The following is a 21,347-nucleotide window of genomic DNA, read 5'->3' on the forward strand; positions in this document are numbered from 1 at the left end:
TAACTGGCCAAAGCACGGGGTGTATGTGGCCCCAGTAATGCACATAGCAGGTGCACAGGCACAGTATCCCCCAAAACCTCCTTTTCAGGTATGTGCTCAAACCAAGAAACAGATGAATATAGTTTTTTTTCAACTACAGACTCATTCTTCAGTGTATCTGCAAGCAAGAGGACATTTCCTAACCTCCTGTGCCTTCCCCCCCCATGGACAGAGAATCTAAGTTGGTCCCAATGGAACGAGAAGGGGGAAAACCCTCTTTTTCCAACAGGAGGTATGGGCACAGGGCTTCTTTGCACATTTTGAAGACTTGCACACATCCTGAGTGTTACCCATTGGGAGAGAAGATGCCTGGGTCAAGTTAAGCTGAAGGGAACTTGTTCCTGAATTACCAATGGTTCAGAGGCTTTCATTTGGGTATTTGGTCATTCTGCTCATCTAGAGACCAAGAATACTGCAAATCTCTGGGATGTTTAACAGTCTTCCCCACTGTTCAGAGGAGAGAAATTGGAGATGCTAAGCAAAATATAAAGAATAAACTAGGCAATTAAGGTGACAACTAGGGCTGTCAGTCATCAGGGCTTACCAAGTCAACAGGATGAAAATCATTAACCAGTGTGCTTCTAAATATGCTCCCCCCCCAAAAAAAAAACCCATACAAATTTAAATTTAGAGTCTTTCTTTACTTAATTTGCAATAAGGTTTTGGCAAAACAATGCAGTAGCTCTGGAGTGTTCTTGCCAGAATAGGCCTTAAAGCCCCAAACTTTACAGGAGTCAAGGAGGCCAGTTGTGGGGGCCAGAAATTCACCATGTGGATTTAAGGCTGCTAAGAGCCATGTGCCCACTGCCTGTAAACAATCAGGTAAATAAACACTTAAGAACCACTATCTCATGAAACAAGGTCACTCAGGCTTTTCCTTTGATTGAAAATTTCAAACCAAATTCAATAAGTCATTTTTGTCAGAAATAATGTTATTAATAAGAATTTAACAGAGCGGGACTGCTAGCTGCTTTTCTTATCCCTTCAACAAGAAAGGAAGCATTTGGTCAGGGGATCTCGTCTTCCCCTCTGGAAAATAAAAATCCAGCAGACATTCAACATGACAACCCACAGAAAGTCTCCTTAAGCCTTAACTGCCAGATGTGTATGGCAACTTAACTGCAGTGATTAATTTACCAGGATGCGGAACCATTCAGTACGGCAGCTGTTTTGTCACCTGCCCTGGCTTCCCTTCTTCAGAAAACAAATCAATGTATAACTTAACTCATGGTTTCTGGGCTCTGGTCCAGCAGTCAGTTTGATGAACAGATTAAGCATTATGTATTTACACTTTCATGGTATCAAGCAATACAAAACACAACCACAATAATGGTTACTGGCCTTCTAGAGCCATGACAACAAACGTCCCTGTTGGTGTCCACAGCTGTCACAAATGCTGGTTCCTTTCTTAATGGGGGATAGGAAATAAGGGACAAGTAATAGGGATTTTAGGTAAGAGGGTCACGTGGAAAAACACTGATTTAAAAAATCCATAATCAGTTACATTAAATAGGAATAAAATCTTGTAATTACAAATACACACAACAATAACTGACATCCACATGTCAGCAGAGCCAAGATCCTCATAAACATCTGCTTGGTGCCTTTGTGTGGCACTCTATACCCGTCACACCAGCCAGGAGTGATAAATACCAAATAGAGTGTCTCAGCTACTAGTAAAAAGGAGACCAATAAGAGATGGGTTGGCCTAGCTTGGGCCAGGGTGGCACCAAGAAAGTGTAATTGAGAATCAGATACTGATTTCAAGGTACCCTTCCTGTCCAATCCCCCAATTTCCATTCTATCTGTACAGACTTTACCCATGCACAGATTTGGGCACAGTGTAAAGCATCTCATTGTTTTCAACTGGCCAGCAGCCACCTACACACAGCATCAGGCATCATAAAATCACACTTGACCAGTCAGTTGTGACAATGTAAGGATATTGGTACCCCCTGACCAGAGGAGGTCTCTGTAGGTACAGGTCCTGGTGCTTTCAAGGACAGAAAGCCCCTGAACCCTGGAGGTGGCCTGTAAGTAAGCTAGCACAGGGTGTTAGAACGGGACTGAAAACAAGAAGTCACTGCAGACTTCAAGCATCCACTCTCACAGGAGAGCAGGAACTTCAAATTCAGTGACCATGACCATCAACAGACGTTCTCAAGGGCTTAAATAAAAAGATAGGTGAGACATCGTATTAGACATGATCACACCCACAAGAAAAAGCTACCTGTAATCTGTCTTAGCTCTGGGGTGGAGAATGTAAATGCAGATCTACAAACATATATGTTACTTCCTGTTACTCAGCAAGGAACTACAGGTTCATGCCTCACTGTGGCCAGGCCACAGGATGAGCTACGGCTATACTGTGGCCTGCGAGTCTTCATCTGAACTCCGGCTACTAGCGCTCTTCCCGAGGCCTTTCCATGTGTAGCCTGCAAAGGTTGGGCTGATGGGTAAGTAGCTGAAACATCTGTATTTTTTAATAATGTTCATGCCAAATGGCAAATCATAGGATTCCATGCCATCGAGAGACTTGCTCCCTTTGCCCACGCCCTTCTTCCATTTTCTGATTCCTCTTTCCTCTGGAGTACCTGTGGAACACACACAGCAAAACAAAAACAGAACAATGGAATGTTTAGTTGAACAGTTCTACCAAGAACTGACATTCTCTGCTTCTGTTGTCCCGTAGATTGAATGGAATAGGATGACAGAAAAGAGCACTTGAGGAAGTAGTTGATGCTCAAGGCAGAAATCTAAGAATCACTAACCACTCAAAACAAATATTTCTAAAACACAGATTTGATCTTGCAAAATAGGTTCAGAATCCTTAGTACATCTCACAATGACTTCACTACTCGGTCACTGCACACCCACCACCCCCTCATCTAGACATCAGTTCAGTTCAGTTGCTCAGTCGTGTCCAACTCTTTGAAACCCCATGGACTGCAGCATGCCAGGCCTCCTGTCCATCACCAACTCCTGGAGATGACTCAAACTCATGTCCATTGAGTCAGTGATGTCATCCAACCATCTTATCCTGTCATCCCCTTCTCCCACCTTCAATCTTTCCCAGGATCAGGGTCTTTTCAAATGAGTCAGTTCTTCACATCAGGTGGCCCAAGTATTGGAGTTTCAGCTTCAGTATCAGTCCATCCAATGAACATTCAGGACTGATTTCCTTTAGGATGGACTGGTTGGATCTCCTTGATGTCCAAGGGACTCTCAAGAGTCTTCAACACCACAGTTCAAAAGCATCAATTCTTTGGCACTCAGCTTTCTTTATCTAGACATACCACTTTTTGTATTGCTTTGCTCCATTTTACTAGGGGGTGGGGTGCATTTGTCACAAATGTCCCCACTTGTGGTCCTATGAGGATGAACTTCCACTGGTGTAACACTGCTAACAATTCTGCACCCTGACAGATGAGTCAGCAAGAAAGACCTGGATTTTCATGGTTCAGCACTCCTGGATTCCTTTTCAAAAGTCTTTACAGTGCAGATAGCACTGGTACCTGCTTTTAGCTCCATGGGAGCCCTAACAGTATATTTCTCTGCCTGAGCCTGGGTGATGAGGTCTATCCTATGGTGCAGGGCTTAAGAACTTCTCATTATTTTCACACGTATAAGCTATGCCCTCCCATGGGCATTTCAGTAATGAAACTGACCATTTCCATCTGCCTGACTCCTTTGTCACTCTCTCTATTAAGTGCTGACTTAAGAAAGAAAGAGGATATTACTGACCTCCCACAAATCTAACACCTTCCACCTACTCATGTGTGTGATTCCTTCTGCCTGATGTGTTCATCTCTCATTTCCCCAGTGACCTCTTCTTGATTGAGGCTTTTGGAGGTAGATCAAGGGCAAAATCTCAACAGAACCTTTAAGCTCAAAAATTAACATCACCCTTCTTTGACAGGATGAATCCACCAGTCTGTCCATGGCGGCATTTTACAATATAAAGTAGCCTTCTCTAGGAAGCCACAAGACAGGCCCTGCATTGCATCTTAAGTCTGTCACCCAGCACTTGGCATAGAAGGAGGAGGAGTGCTGTCCGCTGGTAGCAGCTGGCTCAGAAGTATGTGAACAGGTCAATGAAAGCCAAACTGCAGGGCTCCAGGCAAGGCTGAGCAGGAGGGCAGGTAGCTGGAGCATGCTTAAGGCATCCTGCTGCCATATCACCATATACAAAGAATTCACCTGTTTTCTCTTAGAAATAATTCAGCAAGAAGGAAAAAAACTAAAGTGATTCATGAAAGGTGGCTCAAGGTATCATCTTAACCACTTTAGAAAAGTTTAATCAGTGATGGCTTTGAACTGATTCATGCTTCCTGCTTCCCATATTTAATTTGGCAAAAAAGTAGGTCACATATGTAATAAGCATGTTTGATATATGCCACATACCTGGGATGGTGTTATCCAAAATAAAAGCCACACAGCCTCCTACAAACATAGCAGTTGTGAGAAGAACATTCAACACTTGATCGATTCCTGTTATCCCTAAAAACAACATAGCAACAGGTCACAGACAGAATAGACTTGTCCTTGACTTAGAAAGGAACACTGGGGTGGATCCTAATTGTTAGTCAATGCAGTGCATGAAGTGTAAATTTCTATTGTGCATGTATAAATTTTTGCCAGTAATGCCTTAAACTGCTATGACAATAATAGTAAATAAATTATTTAAACTATCTTCAACAATAATCAAGTTATCTCCATAAGGAAAATTTCTAACAATGATTCACAGAAAGTAAATCTAACAGAGGGGACTTCCTTGGTGGTCCAGTGGTTAAGAATTCCAATGCAGGGGACGAGGGTTCGGTCCGTGGTTAGGAACCAAGACCCCACATGCTTCAAAGCAACTAAGCCTGTCTGCTCAATGAAAGAGCCTGTGCACCACAACCAAGACCCAGCACAGTCCCCACCCCAAATCTAACAGAGTGGAGTTCACTCTGTAATAAACTATGACGCCTTCAGGGGTGTGGGGGAGTGCTGCTTGCAGATTAAAAAAAATATATCAATATAAAAGATGGCTACTGTAAGGTTGAAAAACTTACAAAGTGAATAACAAGATGACAAAAATATTCATGAGATCAGCAATCAAATGAAGGGCTTCAGAATTCTGGGTTACTAATTAGTGCTTAGCTGCTTTTAATTTAGAGCAAATTTACTTGCAAAGATGTCATTATATGAATGAGATACATTAAAATAGAAATTCACACACTTTTTATATTTAAAAATATAATGATCTCCAACAGAAAAATAACATGTGTGGTGAGAATGTGGAGAAAGAGAAATCATTGTGTTCAACATACCTGATGGGAATGTTGTGAGCAATGTTTCATAGCTCACCTGCTATGGAAAACAGGTATTCCTCAAAAAGTTAAACAGAACGGCCCAACAATTCTATTCTGAGGCATATACCCCAAATAATTAAAAACAGGTACTCAAATAGTCCTCATTACCAGGCAGATTCTGTTATTTGTGAATTGCCTACACACTAAAATTTATTTGTAAACCCAAAATGAATACTTGTGGTGCTTTTAGTCATTCATGGACATGTACAAAGCAGTGAAAATTTTGAGTCACCCGACACACGTGTTCCCAGCTGAGGTTAAACAAGGTAATGCTCTGCCTTCTGGTTTCAGCTCTCAGACTGTAAACAATATTCTTTTAGCAGTCTGTATAATAACACATTTTTGGGGGGCATTTTTGTGCTTCTTCATTGGTGATCTCGCTATTTAAAAAAGCCCCACTGCAAGATGGCCATGATATGCCTAATAGAGAAAATATGGGAGATGAATGTCATTCAGGCATGAGATCTAGTGCTACTGACTGTGTTCTCCCAAGAGCAATGGTTCAGGATTTGCTAGCTCTATATTCATGGGGATTTTATAGAACATAACTACCATGAGAGAGAACTGCCTGTACTTGCACATCAATGTCCATAACAGTACTATTTACACTAGTCAAAAAGTAGAAACAACTCAAATGTGCATCAGCAGAAAAATGGATAAACAGATTATGGTATCCACATACAATGGAATATTATCTAGCCATAAAAATAAATGAAATACTTATATATGGATAAATCTTGAAAACATTCTGACAAGTGAAAGAAGCCAGACATAAAAAGTCACATAATGTAGGATTCCATTTATGAAACATCCAGAATAGGTAAATTCATAGAAATAGAAAGCAGACTGGTGGTTGCCAGGTGCTGAGAGGAAGGGAAATGATGGGGGTTAATTATTTAATGGGTATGAAATTTTATTTTGGGCTGATGAGAATGTCTGGGAAGCCAGAGAGAGGTGATGATTAGATTATACAACATTGTAAATGTACTAAAATACCACTGAACTGTTCACTTTAACATGATTAATTTTATGTTATGTGAACATCAGCTAAAAAAAAAAAAATACACACACACATATATAAAATGATCCCCAATTCTGCATAAAATGTCAGCAGCAAAAGTTGTTTCTTAAGATGTTCTTCTTTCGCTCATTCTTTATGACATTTGGGTATTAACATAAAAAGGAATTAGGGACTTCCCTGGTGGTCCAGTGGTTAAGACTTTGTCTTCCAATGCAGGGGTTGCAGGTTTGAACCCTGGTCAAGGAGCTAAGATCCGACATGCTTTGTGGCCAAAATGTCATAAAACAGAAGTAATGTTGTCACCGAGCTCAATAAAGACTTTAAAAATAGTCCACATCACAAAGAACTTTTTTAAAAAGGAATTAAACATACACACACTACTATATATAAAACAGGTAACTAATGAGCGCCTTCTGTATGGCACAAAGAATTCTACTCAGTGGTCTGTGGTGACCTAAATGGGAAGGAAATCCACAAAACAGGGGGGTATGTGTACTTGTATAATGATTCACTTTGTTGTACAATAGAAATGTATGCAATATTGTAAAGCAACTATATTCCAGTAAAAATTTTTTTAAGAAGGTTGATCTTGAACTCAAAATAGTTGTAATTCCAACAGAAAAACATGTATGGCAAAGTATACGAAGTTGAGTTTCAAGAAATTCTAAATTTTAATATAGCCTTAGTCTGAAAAATCAAAAGGTTTAACAGAGGCATTCTCCAACAGGGTAGGGTGCTGATTTGTTTGGCTTAAAAAAAAAAAAAATGAACAGATGGAAGCAGGGAAAGGAAAAAAGAAAAAAGGAAGAAGGGAGACTGTGCCATGCACATCAGTTATATGCATTTGCCAGCTCAAGTGGGGAGTGCAAAGGGATTCAAGTTAAACTTCGGCCAAGTGGGACTACAATGAAATACACAGATGAACATTCATTGAAATGATTCCTGAAGTTTCATGAACTGGTGGTTGTGGTTCCAGTTTTGCCACAAGATTCAAGGCCTGTTTCTCCTACCTGTGACAAGAGGGTTCTGTCTGAGGTAACTTGGAAGGACGAGCCCAAAGAAGATTGAAAATCCAAGCACAAAGAGGTTCCGGGAAGAATTTAAATCAATGAACTGCAAGTTAGAGAGTCCAACAGCTGTGATCATTCCTAGAGAGAAAACATCAGACCACAAGATCCATTATCTCACCTATGGCATGGATGACAAGTACGCTGTCCAGGGCAGACTCCCTACAATGGCCTTTCTCTGTCTCATCAGAAACAAGTTGGGAGACCTGTGTAGTGTCAGGATGGAAACAGAATGTGACCACTGGACCCAGGCACTATCTGGGTTTATTCAGGGGCATAAACATTACACTTTCTTTAGACCAGGCAGAAAACTAAAGACAATGGTTCCCCTTAAAAACTCAACTCAAACATTTCAATTACATTAGGACATGGGCTTGAATATCAGGTCCCTGATTACTAACGTGAATGGCACAGAGATAAAATTGACTCCCTTTCTGTAAAAACTGACAGTTTTAAATGGCCCACAGGGCGAAGATATCTGAGCTTAAATCAATTAGAAATGGCAACTAGGGACTTCCTTGGTGGTCCAGTAGTTAACACTGTGCTTACAATGCAGGGGGTGTGGGTTTGATTCCTGGTCAGAGAACTGGGAACTAAGATCCCACACGGTTGTCTATGGCCATACCATCCTGAACATGCCCCATTTCATCTGATCTCAGAAACTAAGCAGGGTTGGGCCTGGTTAGTACTTGCATGGGACATCCCACATGCTGTACAGTACGGACAAACGAAAGAGAAAAGAAAAGAACATTGCTCCTGAAGGTCTTATCTGCAACTAAATCCGTAATGGAATAATTCAGATACAAGAAAAGAAACAGCTTCTATACCACATTAAAATATGTGATATCCAAAGATATCCGCAGAGGATATTCAAGGCAGCATGCTTTCACTAAAGCATGATAAGAACCTTAAAAAAATGGCAACTAGAGACTAAAATTTAATCTGATTTTTCTTAGCTCAGTTATTCTACCGTTAATATCAATTCAACTCAGAAAGTGATATGCATTTATATTTTAAAAATATATATAAAAATATATATATATGCATTTATTAAAATATTTCTATTTTTATTTTAAAATAGAAATTTATCATTACCTTCAGTCTCACTGAAGGAATTCCTTAGCAATGTGAAGAAAGAAAAGGAGCCTGAGAAGAAAGCCAACTAACAAAGAAATGGAATTTTACCAAAGAGAGTACAGAAGAGGGCACCAAGCACAGGATCTGGAAGGGAGGCGAAGAGGGCACTGAACTTTCCGATCATGCCCAATGCGAGCATGAGGGCTGCGCCGTACTGTATCACCCGACGACTGCCAACCTGCAGGACACACAGAGGGCAGAGATAGGCATTCACCTTGAGGTCCTCCAAGAGCATGCAGAACTACTCAGGTCCCAGCAGGCAAATGTGACCAAAACCCACAGACGAAATCTACATTACTCTTAAAACTTTTAGTTAAGAGGGTCTAACTTTACAATGAGGATTGATATCAATACATAACTACTAAAAGCACATCGAGGGTAAAAAGATTCTCACCACCTTTCCTTCTTCCTATCCCATCTGGTTCCTGCTGGAAGCTGACTCCTCTGCTTCATTTGACTATGGGGACCCCAGGGCTTGACCTATGGGTCTCTGAGCCCTTGGCAATGTCACCTCACTCTGCACTCATTCCTGAGCTGCGGTCTTGGGTTTCTTAATGCCCACAGCCACCAGCCAGGATGATCTTGTAGTGTCTCAAATCCAAAATGCGAAAAGTACACTTGGCCCCTGCTTTTCTTCTGGGTTCTGGCAGATAAGACAAAACAGTTCTGGAACTTCTCCTTCTGGCATATTAACCATGAGAGGTGGCACAGCCTAGAGACCACTGTGTGCAGGGTTCTAGAGCCGAGAGGCCTGACTTCTATCTCTGCTCCGTCTCTAACCACATGATGGCATTAGCCTCTCAGGGTGGTAGGATCCTCATCTCCGTAACAATGAACAGTGTGCTTCTGCTTTGAGGATTAAATAAGCTCCATGTAAAACAGTCTTAACAACACCTGGCAGGCATTAGGTTATTTGATAGCCTCCCACTTAAACTTGCTTCCTCTGGCCTTTCTTCTGCCCACCTGTCCTCTCCACTGTAATGGAGCAACCTCTTTAACATCATGATTTAGGAGATCAGGTCCCTACCTAAGTCTTCTGGTGCTCATCCCCCTCCTGGCCAGTTCTCAGACACATATCAAAGTACTGATACTACCCTAAAGCTACCTGCTCTGCAAAGCCTTCTTTCATTCCAAGGCTCAACTCTCCCAACATTGGACTTCTGCAGCATCACACACAGCATTCCCATGTGGTCCCAACTTTATTGGTTAAGTTTGATCTCTGCCTTCTAGAAGCTTCTATCTAGTCCACTGTCACCCAGGTAGCAAGAGACGGAGCTGGCACTGGGCTCAAGAATCCTGCACTATTGGTCTCTGCTCTGTGCTGCTTCTCCCAAGAGAACATCCTGAGGACATAAACTGAATAAAAGAGCTTCCAGAAATGGAATAGTGTCCACAATGCTTCATGTGTGAGTTACAATGAATAGGAATGGCTATTTAAATAATTAAAATGAAATGAAATGTAAAAATGGACTTAGTCGTACTAGCTACATTTCAAGTGTTCAGCAGGAATAAGCAGCTGGGGGGGGGTCCCTCAGGGGATAGTGCAAGTACAGAACATTTCTACTACTGTGCCATTCTCCTGGATGATGCTGGGCTAGACCTTCCAAGAGCTTCTCAATGAGCCCAAGGGTCAAGTTCAGAGTAAGAAGCAAATCTTTTACTAAGATAGCCAGCTAGAATTAGTCACAGCTGATGCTGGAGCCTAGCTTCCATTATTCCAATTTACAGCTCCATCCCATTATACCACCACTTAGTGCAGGGATGCAGCAAAAAGGGTCATGCAAACTGGCAATGGAGCAAAAATGACTTACGCTTGGCTGTATTACATGATAAGGAAGCCTTTCATTTACAAAAAGCAAGCATTTTCAGCAGACATTTTCAAGGACCAGCACTTCAGAGTGAGGGGGAGGTGATGGATACAAATGTAAGTAAGTCATAAGCTTATGATCAAATAATGGTACTGCTGCAATTACTAGGTTGTGGGTTGTCCAGTGGGAAGAAAAAACTCTGAAAAGTTGGGGAGGATTCCCTAGAGACGGTCTTGAGGGATGAGTAAGACAAAGAGCAACCAGACAGAGGGATCCATCTCCCAGCAGAGTCAGTCCTGTTAGATGTGCAGTGGGGAGGACTGGGCTGGCCCTAAGGATGCCTGAAATGATAAATCTTGTATGAAAACCATGCATGGAGGGCTGATCTCCCTTAGACGCTGTCCAAAAAAAGCAGCAAGTTAGTCACTCTTTTGTTCAACAAACATTAACCAAGTGCCTGTTATACATTTCTATTCTAAATACCAGAGACACAGCCCTAAAATCCCTGCCCTCCTGGTGCTTATGTGAAGCCTTCACATCTTTCTCACTGCACACTCCCTGGAATCACTTCCTAGGCTCCCTTCTGGTCTCCTTGAATTGTAGCTCTGTGTCCAGGGCCACTGAAAAACTGACACTGCATTTCTGACTTTCCAAAAGTGTTCAACAGGGTGGTATGCTGCAGAGGAGAAATGATCTCCTTTCGGATACCATCAAAACAGATAGTATGGCCAAGAAGATGGTATTTATTCTTCCTAGAAATAAACTTAGGTCTAAATATTGTATAACAATATCTCTAGTTTGCTTATCTAACCACATGCTAAATGCTTTACATGAAGTAATTCCAAAATTTTGCAAGCTATCGTTAATAGACAAGGGCATAGAAATTCAGAGAGGAGATGTAACTTGCCCATGGTCATGTTAGAAGAATATGATGGAGCCAGGGCTGAATTGAAAGCAACCACCTCCCTACCATGTCATGCTGCCCTTTTCTGCGGGACAGACAGTGGAACACTCTCAACATAGCAGTCCTGCACATGGAACCCAACCCATCCAACCCGCAGAACTTCAGAACACACAGCAGGGTAGGCAGCCTCACCTCTAATCAAGTAGTCAGAATGTCCATGTCTGTACATGGAATGCTGTAACTGGATAAAGGATAGCAAATAGTAGAGTTGCCAGGAAATGAAGACAGATCCTCAGAAAGAGCCACAGATCGCCCTCTTTCTATATGTTCTGGAAGACGGATACAATGGTCCAGACTAAGGCTGTCTAAAAGAATTGCACACAATGATGGAAATGTTCTGTATCTGTGCTTTCCTTTGGCATCCACCAGCCACATGTGGCTACTGACTACCATACTGTACAACACAGATCTAGACCCAGAACTGCTAGATTTCACATATGAGTTCTTATCAGAAAAGCAACTGTTCCAAGCCCTTCAGCTGGATAAAAGGCAGGATACAGCACTGAAACTTCTGCTTCCTTTTTCCTGAGCAGGGATCTTCCATTAGCCACATGGTTTAGGCCACAGAGAAGCTTCTGGTGCTAGTCCTACTTCCCAACCCCAAGGCATCCGTGTAGATGGCTCAATTATAGCCCCTTGTGAGTCAGGGTAATGCAGCTAACTCCAGGGCCGATAATGCCCCTCAAATCAATAAGGCCTCTGCTAGGAGAAGTAGCTCCAAAGGAATTCAGAGAGAAGATCAACTGGCTCAATTAAAAAATGCTGGTGGGTGCCTTTTCAGAATAAGCCAGCACCATCTAAATTATAATAAAGGTAATTATTCCTCAAAACATCTCAGTAATGTTTTAGAAGGAACCCTGATGACAGCACTATTTACTCCCTATAGTGACTCTAGTTAAATTATCTGTGATGTATTTTAAAGAAGTGCAGAAAGAGAGCTGGCTTATTAAACTGTTTCCCCAAAAGTCCCTCCATCTATAATAATTTTACCATTATGTTATTTTGGATTAGTTATAGGTCTACAGGTTCATGGCAGCAAACTTGCTAGAGAGTTAATGGCTTACACCCCATTTGGTGCCCATTTGACCCTCTCCTTAGCTCTGTGGTGCTCAGTATCTGCAGCAACAGGACCCAGGCATTCTGAAAGGAAATGCCCATCAGGCAGCCCTCACATGTCATGCCCTCACATGTGCAAGGAGAGACAGGCAGCAGGCATGGCCACTGGCACACCTAAGGCTGAGCTCTGTGATGGCCTGGCCAATTTACAGAAAAACCAATCAGCAAGTCAGGCTGGTACGATGTATGCTCTACTCCCTCTCACCTGGATTTGCAGTTAAAATTAACCAAACTAAGTATCTGGTTTCTTTTTCCTGGTTATAGAATCGTGCAAAGAGCTGGAGGAAGATTTCTAATTTTAAAGAGGTCAAACGATTCTAGAATGCTCCAACTCACCCTCAAGTTAGTCCATCTTGGATGATGGTGAACCAGTTCTAATTGTGTCTAGCTGCTCAGCATACAATGGCCAGGGCCTGGCTGCATTCCTCAACACCCTGGGCAAACAGCAAGCACTGGCCCAAAGCAACTGGGATATAAAATTTATTTCCTAGTAAATCTGAAAGGCCGAGAAGCAGCCTCCTTGTTCCTGAAGCTAGACTGTGGTATGTATGCTTGGAGTGGGGTTAGGGGGAGAAATAAGTGCGGAGGACTTCAGACCAGGTACCACTTCAACCTGAGTGACTTGCTATGGCTTGTTCTGTTCACTAACTCCACAACAGATTTCATCTGAAAGAGAAGAATGATGCTGCTACGCTTTGAAAACGGCATTAATTCTTTACTGTAAGATTGATTTATTTGTAATGAGTAAAGTAATTTCTGGGGCTTCCCTGGTAGCTCAGCTGGTAAAGAATCTGTTGGCAGTGCAGGAGACCCTGGTTCGATTCCTGGGTCGAGAAGTCCCCCTGGAGAAGGGACAGGCTACCCTCTCCAGTATTCTTGGGCTTCCCTGGTGGATCAGACAGTAAGAATCTGCCTGGGTTCAATCCCTAGGTTCAGAATATCCCCTGGAGGAGGGCATGGCAACCCACTCCAGTATTTTTGCCTAGAGTATTGCCATGGACAGAGGCGACTGGTGGGCTGCAGTCTAAGGGGTCACAAAGAGTCAGACATGACTGAGCAACTAAGCACACAGACAGAATGCAATTTCTAATCTAGAATTAGTGCCATCTCCTAACTGGTCTCCTGTTTCCACCCTCTTCCCAGACCCCAGTTGTCTACTTCCATCATAGCAGCCATAGTAATTCTTAAACAAAACAAAACAAAACAAAAAAAACCGGATGGACTCACACCCTGCAGGACTCTCTCCCTGACTACTTCCACTTGGCCTTTGGCAGCCTTTAAAGCCTACATGACCTGGTCCTCAATTACCTCAAGAACCTCATCTGCTCTTACCCAACGACCCCCACTCCCATCTATGCTCCTGTCCCACTGGCCTCCTTGCTGATCTGCAGCATGCCAGGGTGGTTCTGTGATAGGGCTCTGCACTGGCAGTGCCCCCTGCCGGAATGCCCCTTCCCTAGGTACCTGCACGGTTCCCTCCCTCAGCTCTGTCAGGCTTTGCTCAAGGTTACCTTCTCAATGAGGCTTAGCCTGACCACCCTAAGTTATGCCCCTGATCCCCCCATTTTGCCCCATATTTCTGTCATACTTATTATGCTTACTATTTATTGCTTGTCTTCCTCTGACAGAATGTAAACTCCATAAATGATGGAAATATTTTTCTTTTTCATTCACTGATGTATCCCAAGTGCCTAGAATAGTGGCCTGGCAAAGGGTCAGTGCTTAATAAAAAATTGTAGAATGCATGAAGGAATAGCACCTGAATGCCTGCCTACCCAGGCCAGTCAAGGGGAAAGAGACCTCTATCAGCATTCCAAAACTCCATCAATAAATCAAAAAGAGATGGGGAAGAAGACAATCTCATAATTGGAGGCCATCCTTTTGGAACTCACAGTGGCCAGACCAATCAACAAAATGGATCAACATTTAGAGGCCCAACCATTTAATTATAAAAATATCTGTACCTTAGTAATTCCCAAAACTCCAATGTTGGGACTGGATGAAGTAGAGCCATTCCCAGTACCAAAAATGCCATCGAGAACACAGGAGAGACCCTCCACGAAAATCCCCCTAAAATATAAACGAATGGAGTAAAGAAAAACATTAATTCAATGGGAGAAACACTCTGAAACAGTCTAAATGGTTATGACCCAAAGGCAGGGTCCACAGACCTGTAGCCTCTACGCTCCCCAGGGGGGGTTAGCAATGCAGAGTCTCAGGCCACACCCCAGATCTGAAGACGTGCATTTTAACAGGGTTCTCCATGCTCATTCAACTTTCAGAAGCACTTCTCTGAATCACACATTAGATACAAGTGTTTAAAAATTATTCCAAATTAAAATATTTTTCCCAGAAAATAATCATTTGTGGAAATCTAAGACAACATAGATCATCCATAGATTTGATTCCTTTCCTGTTAATAGTTTTATCAGAAAGAAAATGCTCTGTAATTTTATAAATGTTGGAACTTTCAAAAGAACCAATTTATAAATAATTTACTCATATGCAGTAGCTCCATTAGAGAAAAATGGAAAAACTAGGGCTCTAAACACCAACAGAAGCAATGCAAAAGATGCGGAGATATCAGCCCTTTCGTTCTCATGACACACAATTCCTTCTGGAAGGGTGGCAGCTGGCTGGGAAAGGCAGGATGATCGGGGCTACTTTATTTTCTTTACAGCTTCTATAGGGCCCAATTTAACCCCAGCATTGAGAAACTAAAGACTATATCTACTGAGAATATAAACTTCACAGCTCATAAACCTCTAGATTCTACAGACTTCATTTATTCCTGCTCTTGTCTCTCTCTATATGAATTGTAACTGTGAAATCAACAGTAGGAAAAACAAGAAATCAAAGAGGACAAAACATCCATGACCCCAAACCAAGCAAAGAACAATGGCAGTGTCTGGCACTTGTTTTGGTGAGTTTAAGGTCTGGAGAGATCTCACAGAGAATGTCTTATATGATTGTCACCATGAGAAAGAAGGGTGGGAATTCTGCTCTATATTATTTGGATGTGGAAAATGAGAGCAAAACGGGCAGTTACTTATTCGAAACAGCCAATAAAGAGCCCTGATGCTTGGCTACTTCATGTTGAAACTCTTGACTGTCCAAACCAAAGAGCAAAGTATGAGGCACTGGGCCCTGTGAAGAGTTCATTTTCTCAGGAACCCACCTGTTTATTGCATGGATGGGAGGTGATGGGGCACAAGACAACCTTGCACAGGCATAGTAGTCCCCAATAGACTCGATAATACTGGCAACAACCGCACTGAGCATGCCGATGACACCAGCTGCAGAGACGGTGGGCAGTCCCCACTGAACTAAGGAAGAAAAACAAGCATGAAAGCCTCATAAACTTTCTTAGAGGGGCAGGCAAAAGTTATCAGGATATTGAATCATTCAGTATGTCAGGACTCTACAAGAACCACTCAGATTTTTAAAGCTCATGGTAACTATTTTTACACATAAGTCATCAGTGCAAAATGCCTGGGAATAGTTCCCGAGTTGAATGAAAACAGTCATAATCAGGATTGGTCTGCTTTATTTAAAAGAAGAAACTGTTTGACTGGAAGAGGTGGGTGCTCCTCTTTCTTGCTTCAAAGCCACACTCAGCGTCTGCTAAATTAGAATTTAACACAGCCTGCTATGTTGGGATGGGTATTTGTATGCAGAGAATGTTTAGCCCTGCTGTGCAAAGCATGGTACAAACAGTGCTCCTGTCCAGAGGGAGGCATCAAATGAAAAAGCAGTGAAAAGTCATCACGCAAATTTAAATTGCAACAGTAGAGCATGGCACAAAGCGTAGTCAACCCTTTTCTAGCGTAATACCAGCACTTTTTTTTAAAGTACACCATGTTACAGAGAATTAAAGAGTTCCCTTTAAGAAAGCAAAGCAAAGACCCCAGGTAGATTCATTTTGAGTATCCAGATTTAAAAGTATATCTATTTGGACATTGAAAACCATTGATCTTATTTAATAAAAACAGCATGAGGAAGCTTCACTGTTAAACTGAATAGACTTCTTTATAAAGTACCTAGACTTTCTTTCCCTGAACTATTAGTTATTACAGAGCTACTAAGCAGAAAGTACATGAAGAGAAATGTACAAAATGTCTTATGCAGGGGCCAACAATATACTGAGGGATCAGGACACTAAAAGATTTCGAACAGTGCAATGGCTGGATGTCGCAATCAGTACCAGTTAGGAAGTCAGGAAGTGCCACAGACCCTGTTGAAGAAGAGTCTGGAAAGCAGCACACTGAGTGGAGAAGGCGTTCTGGATGGGCAATCAGTGGATGGACAGAGCCGGGGAGAAACAGGCTGCTGCTCACCAGAGGAGGCCTGGGGCAGGTGGGGTTGGAAGGCCTTGACCAACCCCCTGGAGGGCCTTGGCCTCTGTCTACTGGGTCATGGGAGCAGCCCCAAGTTTGGGAGGAGAAAGGTAACACATAAAGTAAGGTGTACAGAATATCCCTTGGGTGTGTGTATGGACAGAACTTTTCCTTCCTGGAGCTCACTTTACCCCATGGGAGCTGACCAGGGGATGTTGAGGCAGTCTGTATTCAGGGGTTCAAGGTGCAGAGTCACCAGCAACTGGTTTGGTTAACATCTTGTCCCTAGATTGGTTTGGAATAGATTCTTCACATGCAGATGATTTCTTTACCAAGCAACATTTTGTGTTTTCTAAATAACCTTTGATACAGTTATCTTTACAGCAATACGGTTTCATTTATGTATCTAGATTTTGGGGTGGGAGTCTTATTTTATTTTGCCATTTATTATTTATCAGAAATTGCATTTTCTCAGACTTTTTACTTTAATTGCTTTCTTATCTACCACACTTTGCCTGAAATCCTCAGCAAGATTTTTAAAATCTTTATCCCATTTACTTCAACATTTAAAATTTGTAATCTTAATTTTTGACTGCTTTTCCTTCAGATTATTTATTTAAAATTTAAACCTGTTGGCTTCCAGCCTTCTATTTAAGCCTGTTATTTTATCTTTCTTTTTATCTAGAACTTTTAGTTTGTTACTTGATAGCAGGGTTTCTCAGCCTGACACTTTTGACATTTTGGACAAGAAATCTGTATTTTAACAACCAGTCCAAGTAATTCCTAGCACACTAAAGACTAAGAACTACTGGTCTAGATATATAAAAACTTGTCTCTGGATTAAGATACATGACAACTTATCTCTGGATTAGGAAGTATGTAAGACTACACCCTTCTGGCTCAGGGAACAGCTCTTTATCTAGGGAAGCTCTGGCAATAGGGGAGCTGGTAGCACTCAAGGGCTGTTGTGAAAAGAAACCAGACAGGACCCTCTGCAATCATAATGTTAAGGACCTGCCCACTTAGTTATGCCTCCCGGTGCACAGGCCCCATGGTCCCTGAGCAAAGTCTCATCTCTCAACACATGCACAGCTGCTTCTCCTGGACAGCCCGCTCCGTGTTTCTATTAATATTTCTGCTCATCTTGGGAGCCACATGTACAGGCAGAGAGGACCACCCATATGTGCTGTGGGGGCTTCCTCCTACCTCCCCACCCATGCCTTCTCCTGACTCCCTCATCAACTGACTTTTAATCTCATTTCACCTCAGATTACATGTATGTTTATGAACCTTGTATGGAGGGGACAGGCATACATAAATACATACTTTTACCATATAATCTGATGAGATTCAAAATGCTTTAGGAAGACTAAACTTTTTACGGTGTTTGTAAATGTGTTAAGACCAGGAGGAACAACTGCCAGAATCACTATAATTTAACATGCTTAGAACATTTATCTTTGACCCAATCTTAATATTTTTGGCTTTTCCTCATTGTCAGAAAATATGAAAATGTGACATCTGGACAGGGGTGTAAACTGGCACAATCTGACTAAGCTCAGGCTTTATTCTATTAAAAACCTTAAATGCTGGGAACAGAGTCTTCACATTACAACAAGCACGTAATAATCACTGGGTTCACACAAAACACTTCTGGGGCTGGGGTCCAGAAAATGCTACGTGGTACCTCACAGCTGGGGCTCACACACCCCTGCCACCTGGCCAAGAGTTACCCAACAATGAAATGATAACTTAAGATCAATTGTCTGTTTGTGAATATTAGTTTACCTGACAGGTGTGACCAAATTAAAAAAAAATGATTATGGCTACCTATTGAAAGATTATACAAATTCCACCAGGCTTGAGCAGTCTACTAATCTTCAGGCCCCTCCTACTCAAGTCTGTTCATTTTGGTGGTTTGGGTACTGTACAGCTCTATACTTGCCTTTCTAAGTAGCTGACCTCAAATCCTGGCCATTAGAGCTCAAATCTGGCAAGAGGCTCCTTGAGCCTGGGATTTTGTCCTAATGGAACCAAAACAATCAACTGGTACAACTGAGAAGAGAGCTGGTTAGTCTCTACAGTCTTCTGGAAACAGAGCCTCCTGCCTCCCTTCTCTGCTATCTGATCCTCTGAAGGCCAGAATGGTATGACTTTCAGGGCATGTTCTGCAACAAAGAAGGCCTTTGGTGTTGGCAGAGCTTTCTGCCAATTCCCAGCTCCTCTAGGTTGGACCCTTGTGGGCTCCTGACCACTCCTGGCCACCAGAATACTTACATGGGTATGGGACCTTAAACCACGGGGCTACCAGCAGCACACCCTGCCTGGCATCAGTTCGAGCATAGAAGCCATACTTCGTGCTGTCAGGAGGGAAGACATCTGTCACTGTGAAGATGAAGCAGAGTAGCCAGGACACAAGGATGGCCAGGATGATCTGAAGTGGTCAAAGGAAAAGGCTCTGTCAGGCCAACAGAAGTGGTGCTTGCTAGCAAAACATGCCTTCCTGCAGTGGGATTATTATATCTCAGAGCCCATCAGTACTTTGCATAAAAAAACAAAGGATCTGCGTAGAAACTAGTCCTTGAATGGAATCACATTTAGAGAGAGTAGTTTCATACAGTAAAGTTATTTAATTTGAAACTGGCCAGTAAAATGAGAATAATGGACAATGGGCCTGAAAGGGCCACGTGGAGTCTGACCTCCCTCAGTTCCAAGGAGAATCAATGTCCTCTCATGTACGGTTAAAAAGACTCCAAGGACTCTTGGGTGGCATCGCCAACTTGATGGACATGAGTCTGAGCAAGCTCTGGGAGTTGGGAATGGACAGGGAAGCCTGGTGTGCTGCAGTCCATGGGGTTGCAAAGAGTCAGACACAACTGAGTGACTGAACTGAAAAGGGACTCCAGAACTGGAAACTTCTACCACTTCTAAAATTTAGGTCCATGATGATTTGGGTGGTCATTAGTACTCTGATATCATCACACAGACATGGTCCCTCAGGACCATCTGCTTAACCCCCTCTTCTCATTATAAACATTTTACATATGAACCAAATGCAATATTGTCTCAGAAAAATTTTTTAAAAAAGTAATTACTCACAGGGAACATTTTGAAAAGCTGTAACTTATATGCAGTCCATCCTTTCTTGGATTTGTAAATTGGGAGAGGAAATTTAACATTTCTGGCATATTGAGAAAATAGTAATACTAGGAAAATAGTCCTGAGGAGAAAAAGAAAATGAACCAGGTTAAAGGTTGCTACATCTATGTTAAAAATAATACTTAAAGTTTCAATGACAAAATTGACCACATGTGTTCAATTCATTTCTCTAGAGAGCTGCTATTCCTCTATTATTTGGGAAATGTCTTTTGAAAATGCCATTTTTAGATCTTAACATTTCTAGATATGGAAATGAGATTGTCATGTAAATGCTTCTATTCTTTAATAGACGAAGAAAAAACAAAGAATGTACATACTGATAGGAAAAGTTCACGCTATGTGAAGAAAAAGACAAGATGCCAGATACAACGTACTGTATAGTAAAATTACAAATACGAATTAACTAAAAAACAAGCAACTACCACACAAGAGTGCATGTATACACATATGCATGAATGCAAACAGGTAAGAAGGACATGATCCAAATGCTCACAAGGATTGGTTTATTCCTCATTTTTCTGTATGTTCTGATTTACTTGGAAGGGACATGAATTACTTTTAAAAAGAAAAAACTAAACTTAAATATTTAAGAAAGCTATATACAATAGCATTCAATATTAATAATAATATTCCTGGGTTTCCCTAGCATGGCTCAGTGATAAAGACTGCCTGCCAATGCAGGAGATACGGGTTCGATCCCTGATCCAGGAAGACCCCACATGCAGCAAAGCAACAAACCCATGTGCCACAATTATTGAGGCTGTGCTCTAGAATCCAGGAGCCTCAACTACTGAAGCCTGTGCTCTGCAACAAGAGAAACCACCTCAGTAAGAAGCCTACACACTGCAACTGGAGCAGCCCCTGCTCACAGCAACGAGAGAAAAGCCCAAGCAGCAACAAAGACCTAGCACGGCCACAGATAAATTTTTAAAAATTATATATACACATACATGTGCACATGTGCTCAGTCGCTCAGTTGTGTCTGACTCTTTGTGACCCCATGGACTATAGCCTGCCATGTTCCTGTTCCCCCCTCCACAAGGATTCTCCAGGCACGAATACTGGAGTGGGTTGCCATGCCCTCCTCCAGGGGATCTTCCCAACCCAGGGATCGAACCCAGGTCTCCTGCAATGCAGGCAGATTCTTTACCATCTAAGCCACCAGGAAGCCCAAGAATACTGGAGTGGGTAGCTAGCTATCCCTTCTCCAGGGGAACTTCCTGACCCAGGAATTGAACTGGGGTCTCCTGCATTGCAGGTAGATTCTTTACCAGCTGAGCTACCCAGGAAGCCCATACAATATATTCATATATAAACAATATTCCTGAGAGATTTCTGTCTC

General features: G+C 42.1%; 1 protein-coding gene across 1 annotated transcript in view; it reads right to left on the minus strand.

Moving 5' to 3' along the window:
• Positions 1-811: 811 nt before the first annotated feature.
• The window catches only part of SLC23A2 (solute carrier family 23 member 2), an 85,996-nt gene continuing 65,460 nt past the window's right edge, over positions 812-21,347 (minus strand). Inside the window, exons 8-15 of the mRNA XM_068987154.1 lie at positions 19,946-20,066; positions 19,124-19,280; positions 15,688-15,835; positions 14,474-14,579; positions 8,670-8,799; positions 7,428-7,565; positions 4,444-4,539; positions 812-2,633 (exon numbers count right to left, since the gene is read on the minus strand). Of these exons, the coding sequence (XP_068843255.1) occupies positions 2,401-2,633; positions 4,444-4,539; positions 7,428-7,565; positions 8,670-8,799; positions 14,474-14,579; positions 15,688-15,835; positions 19,124-19,280; positions 19,946-20,066 (1,129 nt within the window). The 3' untranslated portion in view covers positions 812-2,400. The remainder of the gene's footprint in view (positions 2,634-4,443; positions 4,540-7,427; positions 7,566-8,669; positions 8,800-14,473; positions 14,580-15,687; positions 15,836-19,123; positions 19,281-19,945; positions 20,067-21,347) is intronic.

The sequence above is a fragment of the Capricornis sumatraensis genome, chromosome 15, assembly GCF_032405125.1.
Source record: "Capricornis sumatraensis isolate serow.1 chromosome 15, serow.2, whole genome shotgun sequence".
Classification (NCBI taxonomy): Eukaryota; Metazoa; Chordata; class Mammalia; order Artiodactyla; family Bovidae; genus Capricornis; species Capricornis sumatraensis.